The 7794-nt window shown below is 35.0% G+C and overlaps 1 protein-coding gene across 1 annotated transcript; it reads right to left on the bottom strand.

Annotated features, from left to right (window-relative positions):
- Nucleotides 1-760: 760 nt before the first annotated feature.
- LOC109543801 lies at nt 761-5358 on the bottom strand. Its single transcript, XM_048668722.1, has 5 exons — nt 4732-5358; nt 2382-2539; nt 2130-2320; nt 1159-1386; nt 761-1039 (listed from the first exon to the last, which is right to left on the bottom strand). Exons 1-5 carry the CDS (start codon nt 5031-5033, stop codon nt 776-778), a joined length of 1143 nt encoding a protein of 380 aa, XP_048524679.1. The 5' UTR covers nt 5034-5358; the 3' UTR covers nt 761-775.
- Nucleotides 5359-7794: the final 2436 nt, after the last annotated feature.

The raw sequence follows: 7794 nt of genomic DNA, 5'->3' as shown, positions 1-7794 counted from the left end.
CACCGTTCGGAAACCCATAAAATCTTATTGGTCTTATAACTTTATCCACTACATAGTTATGGAACCAATAAGGGCAAATGTTGAGAAACCGGGCACTAAAGTGTCCCGCTTACAAATAAAAATGACGAAGTGCCTTTCCGATTTTTCATATTTTTAACTGCAAAGAAAGATATTAAAGGTGGGAAGATTTGAAATTGACCTCCGTATAATATTACAAGAGACACTTACAAACACCACTTCAACCTTCGTCATACATAGAAAACTGAATTTTTATGTAGGATAAAGTCATATTCAATTTGTCGCCACTCGCCGCAATTTGCATAGACAAAAAGTTGCCCAAAAGCAAAAAGTTACTAAAAATCCAAATCCAAACGCAACTTCGCTTGAAATTCACGAAGAATGCTTAATGTTAGAGCCAAACCGAGTTTCACTTTGAGATTATTTTATAAATACGTTAACGCTATATCAATTGTTCCCGTACATATAGGTCATAGCGCTATCTAGATACTCTGTATATTTGCAGGTTTGGTTTTTGAAGAAACTAATTATCTGTCAATTGATTGAAACAGGGTTACCGAAAATAGATTCGTTTTGGTATTTCGTTTTCACTCGTTATCGWCAAATTTATTGAACATTTCAATAGTGCATGAAAGCGCAATGAAATATTTCAYTCGCGWGAAAAGAATTRAAATTGTGAAAAAACGTTTGACTAATACCGTTTACTGAGCTGGATTTATGTTCAGGGTTGCCCTCTCTACGATGATGATAAATCATCTCAAAGCTTAATAAATAATCTTGACATACCATTATGCAAATTCGAGCTATTCTCCGTAATGACTCCGGAAGAGATTTTACTGTGGTCACTCTGGAATCCACTACTGCAGTTCGCGGACGATCCGGAATCGGACAAGTTGTTTAACATACAAGCTGTATCAGTAAGAGAGTCTGTTGATACCTGCAGAACGTGTACGTTGCTTTGATAATTGTCGAGGGTTTTGCTATTGTCGGCTGTTTGTACTGTTAAAACGCCATGCGATCCCTAAAATAGTAACAGTAAAACCACCAATTAGATGCAAAATCATTTAATTATACATTACATTCAATAATAAATTCCATATAATATTAAAAAACCGTATTTTACTTTAGAATAAATCATACCTGAAAACAGGCCATTGCATGGTCTCCCAGTTGCTCTTGGTAAAACTTTTGAATATCAGCAGGTAAAAGGGAGAATCTGTTATCTGACACTTCAATAGCAAGTAGCAGCCACAATTTCGCTTCTTTTGTACAAATCTTATCGGAGCAAATCTTTAGTCTTATTTTACTCAGGATACTCGCCACTTTGTCAGGGCTTTCTTGTTTGAGACAATTGCCATTTAAGTAAAACTGGAAGTAAGAAAGTTTTTGTTAAATATAATATTTATATTTATTAGTGATGGGTGCATCGGAACTAGCCCGGCTCAGTGAGCCAAATCTTACAAATGACCCTCGGGTTTGAATCTTTAAAATTTAGTATCGTTCTCGCGATCACTGAGCCTCAGGTGACGACTCGATGATCCTTCGTTCTGTTCGCGTTCCATTATGTTCTGTGGCGGAATTTTAGTATGGATCTCCATTCCGTGCTATCTCCATTATGTTGCATAGTTTGGAATAAACTTGACAATAATCCTGAATTTATTTCATATTTTTAAAATTATAATTCTATTTTTCAATATGAATGGAAAATAGATTTCTGTTGGCCTATAGAAAAAAGTGTTTTAGATATTTTTCCAGTTTTTAGCTAATATAAATTACATTGCATATCTTTTCATGCCATTAATTACGTCAAGTGTGAACTGTATTTAAATAAATCTTTACATTGGAAAGTAAAGGATTAAAGTAAGGACACACAGTAAAGGACTAAAGAATTAATTTTCAAAGAATGTTGGCAAAACGAAACAAAAATAGAAAATCTGCATAAAGAACTCATTCAAACCGTGCACCGAGACCCGACTACAGATTCTTAAAAATAATCCGACTTTCCCATCACTAATACTAATTAAAACTGGATTAAGTTGATAATTAAAATTAACATGCTGAATTAAATCGTCAACTTGACGATCAATCTAAGTTATCAGTAGTTGTATTACCTGGATGACAAAAAGCTTGAGATCCAGGGGATCTCCCGTTTCCAGTAACATATCCAAATATGAAAGAAGAGGGGTAGCCATAAATGAAAACTGTCGGCCATTCGCTAATCTGGCTTTATTAAAAAAATCTCCCATTAATTGAACGCTGTTCCTAAATAAGTTTGGATGGGCGCTTTTCAGGTTTACACTTCCTAAAAATTAGCATAGATAATGTTTTAACCAAAACAAATAAGTTTAATATTCTTTAATTACCTTCAAAATTTTCCTGTAGTTTTCTAAGAAACATCAACCTAATATTCTGCTGATGAATTTCTTGTGAAAGAAATGTTCTGGAGGCAATGAGCAGAACCAATTTGGTTGCTAAGTCGCCATCTTCCAAGCACGCGTCATGTATTACCTCAAAGCTTTTTCTGCAATAAATAATGTTTTCAGTTAAATTTAGCTTGAAAATAATATTATTGACTATTATACAAAATTTCAATTCAGTTAATAAATTTCAGTAAACTATTTCACAACATTCTTCAGAAGAAAATAAATCTATTCACACCTCTAAAATATTGGTTGAAGGTTTGGATTTTTTGTAAGTTAAATTATATTGTTAAAAACGACAATGCACGGTGATTCAAATAGGCGTAATTTCTTTCAAATAATTATTGCGGTATGAGAAACTTTTTTGAGCTCAGCTGTGTTTAGCATATGAATGTGTTGTATTTGTGTGTGCACTCATATGTGCATGTGAATGTTTTCTAGTATTCACAGTTTATTAGGAACTATATTATTCGCGTTAAAACATATGCATGTTCGCTGTATATGTATGATACAAGAAGAAAACCAAAAAATTGACAAATTTTAAAGGATCCCTACATTTTCTTAGTTAAAAGAGATACAGAAAAATGTTTCATGCAAAAGTGTCTTTATAATGATTGTTGAATGCAATGCATTTTCAGAATTAGTATACGGGGTCAGCTAAAAAATGTATGGGGCGTAAACTATGTTTTTAATACCTGCCTAATAGGCTGTTGACGGCACGAGAAATGTTGCTATGGTTCCAACTTTAAGAAAAAATATAATTTAAACACTGGAAATGGAGATGCAGCTTAGGAGTTGAAAACGGTTTTCTGCTTTCAATAGCAGAAATCTAGATAATAAAAAAAGCTTTTCTATATAACACTTTTTCACATACCTTTTTAAATTAATAAAAACAATTTAACCATCAAAATGGCGCAGACCTGATTTCTCAGACCTTGCTTATTTTTTTTTTAATTAGATGATTTAATTTAGATGAAAACTTGTTAAAGTATGTACTTTGTAGAATTGGGGGGCAAAGTGGCACTGGATGAGGCGTGGCTTTGTGGGGCAGAGCAGCTGGTGTGGAGCAGCTTTAGAAGTTTTGGGAAGATTTAGGGGGCCTGCGGGTTTGAGGGTGTGATTTTTACCGCTAAGAGCTGAGTTGGGGCTTGTAGGGGAGATTGTTCGGGGGTTTTGGTGGAGCACGAGGTGAAGAGACTGAGCTGGCGGCCTTTTATCAGGCTTGTTAGGGTCTGGACAGCTCATCTTGCTTTGAAACGCGAAGGCGAAGGGCGTTGTTGTCTGTGGATTGGAATTTGGATCGGGATTCGTGCTTGGATTTGGAAGAGGCGGGTATTTTTGGCTTTCCCGACTCTTTCATGACCGCACTTTCCCTCACACTTACAGCTCTGAGGTTGAGAGGCTCCTTTTTAATTGACCCCGTGTGTGGAAACACGTTAAGGGTCGCGATATCGGCTTCAAAAGTTAAAGAAAAATTACTGAAATAAATTTTACATTTGGCACCATCTCCGCCTGTTTAAGAGAGCAATACTCAGGCAAACTGAAAGCATACTACTTTTTCAAGTTAAGCCCAGAGACAAGGGATGATTGCTTGTCTCTGGTTAAGCCCGTGTCCCATGCATCCGTTTATACGATGGTAGGATGATACGAAAGTGTTTCTATTGGTTGGAGATCTGTCAATTCGTAAGACGGCGGACAAATTGACAGATCTTCAACCAATAGAAACACTCGTACCATCGTATCATCGTACAAACGGATGCATAGGACACGGGTTTTACTTCATCAATTTCAGTTATTTTAAACCGACAATTCGAAATAATATTTTTGTTAAAAGTGGCCCAACACCCAACTCTTCCTGCTTTACCTACTATAACAAATTTCGTATCATTTGCAATTTCCGATATACCCATACTATACGATAAAGTTGAATACATCTGCTCAAAATACGTATCTTTTAAGAACAATTTAGTTTCCCATAAGCAGGATTGCCAGTTTAAAAAGAACCGAGATGTGCTGAAATAAGCAAAAACCAGCTTTAAAGGTCCAGAGAAATTCACCATGTAATTTGATACTCTCTGAATCGCAATGTAAAGTTAATATTTATTGTTTACAAGAATCGACTAACATAACCTGATCGTACCATGTGCATCTAAAAACACATTTTGTGAAACTTTGGTGACTGGAAGTTCAGACAATTGTTAATGAATAAAACTGATATCTCATTATTCTACTTCTAGCACCTTGTTTAATGTTGCGTACGTAATATCTGGGTGAGTTAGGTCAATGTACTTACTCGACATCCATTTCATTTCGACAGTTTTCATTCCAGTGTTCAATGATGTACTTAATCTTCTGATTGAGTTTAATGCCATCATCGTTAATGTTCAATAGTCTGATTTTACTGATCAAGTCATCATACCCGTTGGATGCATCAGAAAAAGTTCGATTATCCTGCATGTTGAAACTTGATGCACTGTTATTCACGGCTGGAGGACTAATGCTGCTGTCCAATCCCGGGTTTTTCGTGTTATGACTGTGAATCTTCAAGTTCAACCATCCTCGTCCTCTACCAACGCCGTTGGACATTTTTTGCATGTGAATCTGGCACACTGGATTAATATCACAAGTATTTTACGGTAAAAAATTAATGTTATTATTTACTGGGGTTCTGAGTATTATTTATTAGCTAGCACTGGGAAATACAGATTTAAGTTCCCAAAATTCGATTTGTAACCCCCGACATTTAGATGATTATTTGTTTCAATAAACGCGCACAATTTTCTTATTAACACCTATGTCCATTTACCACACCATTTACATTGAAAACTGAATACTGTATAGTGAGTAATCTGTGATTGAAAACAAATCCTGTTCAGAGTCGTGTTTTTATAATTATATTGACATGTGACATGTCCATAGATAAAGACTGATGTAAGGACATGTCTTCTAGTCTCAAACTATATGCAGCGTGCCAGCGTTGCCAGACCAAGAACTTCGAAAACGGTAGAATGGATAGAAAAAAACGGTAGATAATTTTATGTGCCAAAGTTTCTGTTTTTCGAATTTTTCAGTCGTTTTCAATGGTGCTTTTGGAAAAAATTGCTTTTTGAACAAAATATTTTATTTAAATAACTTTACAAACAATTAAAATCAAATAACGGAGTTTTACTATTTTGTCGAAACTTGTCAAATGAGAACATAAAGGCAGCATGTCTACCTAAACGGGCACCACGTGAAAAATATCTACAAAGTAAGACTCGATTATTTTATGTTCTTTTTGTCTTGGGTTCCAACCTTTAAGAATAGCGATCATGTAAAATGAAATATAATCATTCCGTTGCACAAGTTTCACCTACCTAAAAAATAAATTCTGACAAAAATATTTTAAAAACATATCAATTTGATGAAAACATGTTTTATTTTTTTAATTTATTTACCAATAATAGCCACCTCGAATTATTTGCCCTTATTTATTCAAATATACCCACGTTCAGATTTAAGCATTGGGAGGAGTTTGAGTCGGGACTATTGACTTACGTCTTACAGAAATTTCTAAGAAAATTCGTAAATTATATTGAAAGTATTTAACGTAAAGATAGGGCGGTAGGACCCACCCTAAAAGCGGTAGATCTACTGTTAAAACGGGAGACCTGGCAAGCCTGCTCTCGTATACTTTAAGGTCAAAGTGAGTGCATCTTGTTCTTCGATTACCATTTTAGTTAAGTCCCTGGGCCCTCTGGCGGCGAGAATATAGCTACACTTTGACTAGGGAAATTTGACACTTATTTTGAATAGATGTCATTGTGGCTTATTTTGTTTAGTTCTATTCAGCTTTTTCAGGCCTATAAACAGATATACATATGGAAATGTGTAAGTAATGTTTTATGTTATAGGCAACCAGGAAGAAGAAGAAATACAAGTACCCATGTATTCGTGATTTTCGCAGTTAATAATGGCGAGTAATGTTTACGCTTTGCAGGGCCCCCATCGGTAGTTGAACTCCTCGCGAATACGAAAAGCTAATTATAAAAAAAACTGTAATTTTTATTTCAGTGTTTGTATCGCTCCTATCAGAGATTAGTAGCCTACTTGTAATTTTTGCTGCTACTCGCGAATTCAAAGGTCCTAACGCCCACTGGCGGTTAAATTATAAACTACACTTAACGGGTAAGGACAGACCCAACACAGATCACAACCATTAAGGCCCGTTTGCACAGTTGAAAATAAGCTTGGCTTTGCCATTAAGCTCAGCGTTAAAATTAAATGGGTTTGCACCACATTATAAACCAGGATTACAGCATTCAAAGCTCGGTTATAAATTAAGCCGTCAACTTTGGTGGCTTATGGTGTTAAGCCGTAAATTCTAACCTTCGTTTTCCTTCCTCATTCATGTGGCGATAGTTAACAAAATTGAAAATTACGATAACAAACAAAAAACAAAAACAATGGATATCAAAACTTGTTTTGACATATTTGAAGACGATCTAGATATATTTGAGATAATCGAATTTGGGTTTCCTAAGACGATATATAACAGAAATTATTCATAAGAGGACTTGGAGGAACTACTAACTTTTAAAAAAATATTTGGATTCTACAAAACCACCACAAATATAAATGAATTGGATTATTTAATTGATATTGGTCAATTGCGAAATAAAACCATAAATAATCTTCAAAATCACCTCAACATTATACTACAACAATTCATTAATTATTTAGAAAATTTGCGTTAAAATTTTAGTCAGTACGAAATAAAATTTCAATACCTATATAAAACTCTTGAAAAAAATCGAAAATACCTAGATAAAATTTCAATACCTATATAAAATAAAAATGCTTGAAAAACAGAGATTAAAATATGAACGTCGGGTTGGAAAACACTCTCAACGCAAGGTTCCTAAATTGTAAAATTTAGGAACCTTGCTTTTTTTTTTTCTTTTTTTTGTTTGCCCGGCGGCTGGAGGAATAAAAATCTTCGCGAAGACACCCAGTGTTCCGAACCCTGGGTAGTGTTGGATTCTTACCAACTAAAAAACCCCCTTTTTGGTACTACGAGTTTTCGGGAGTTAACCTTTAATGCCCGTATGCACCGACAGACTTTAATCGCGATTAAGCCTTAAACAGGTTTAAAAATCGTAAACGGTATGCACCGTCGACTGTTTTGACCTTAAGCGCGTTTAACTTTAATCCGCCAACCTCCGAGGATTAAGTTCCTAAACTAGTTTAACTACATAACATAACGTTTGAAATTGAGGGTTTTGTTATAGATAAAGACGAGGTTTTGTTTTCGTCCTAGCAAATTCTAGTCGGTTCGTGTGTTAACTACTTGGAAAATGGAGTTGGAAGAAGAAAT

This window comes from Dendroctonus ponderosae, unplaced genomic scaffold (assembly GCF_020466585.1).
Source record: "Dendroctonus ponderosae isolate FM_Combo_2020 unplaced genomic scaffold, Dpon_F_20191213v2 Dpon_F_20191213_714, whole genome shotgun sequence".
Lineage (NCBI taxonomy): Eukaryota > Metazoa > Arthropoda > Insecta > Coleoptera > Curculionidae > Dendroctonus > Dendroctonus ponderosae.
The sequence above is the reverse complement of the archived record's forward strand: the minus strand, read 5'-3'. Positions and strand labels throughout refer to the sequence as shown.

Excerpts from the sequence above, each read along its gene's own strand:
- LOC109543801 (XM_048668722.1), bottom strand. The coding sequence starts at position 5,033 with ATGCAAAAAATGTCCAACGGCGTTGGTAGAGGACGAGGATGGTTGAAC. Across the intron at positions 2,540-4,731 it reads CGAAATGAAATGGATGTCGA|AAAAAGCTTTGAGGTAATAC; the intron begins GTAAGTACATTG and ends TATTTATTGCAG. Across the intron at positions 1,040-1,158 it reads ATGCAATGGCCTGTTTTCAG|GGATCGCATGGCGTTTTAAC; the intron begins GTATGATTTATT and ends TTACTATTTTAG.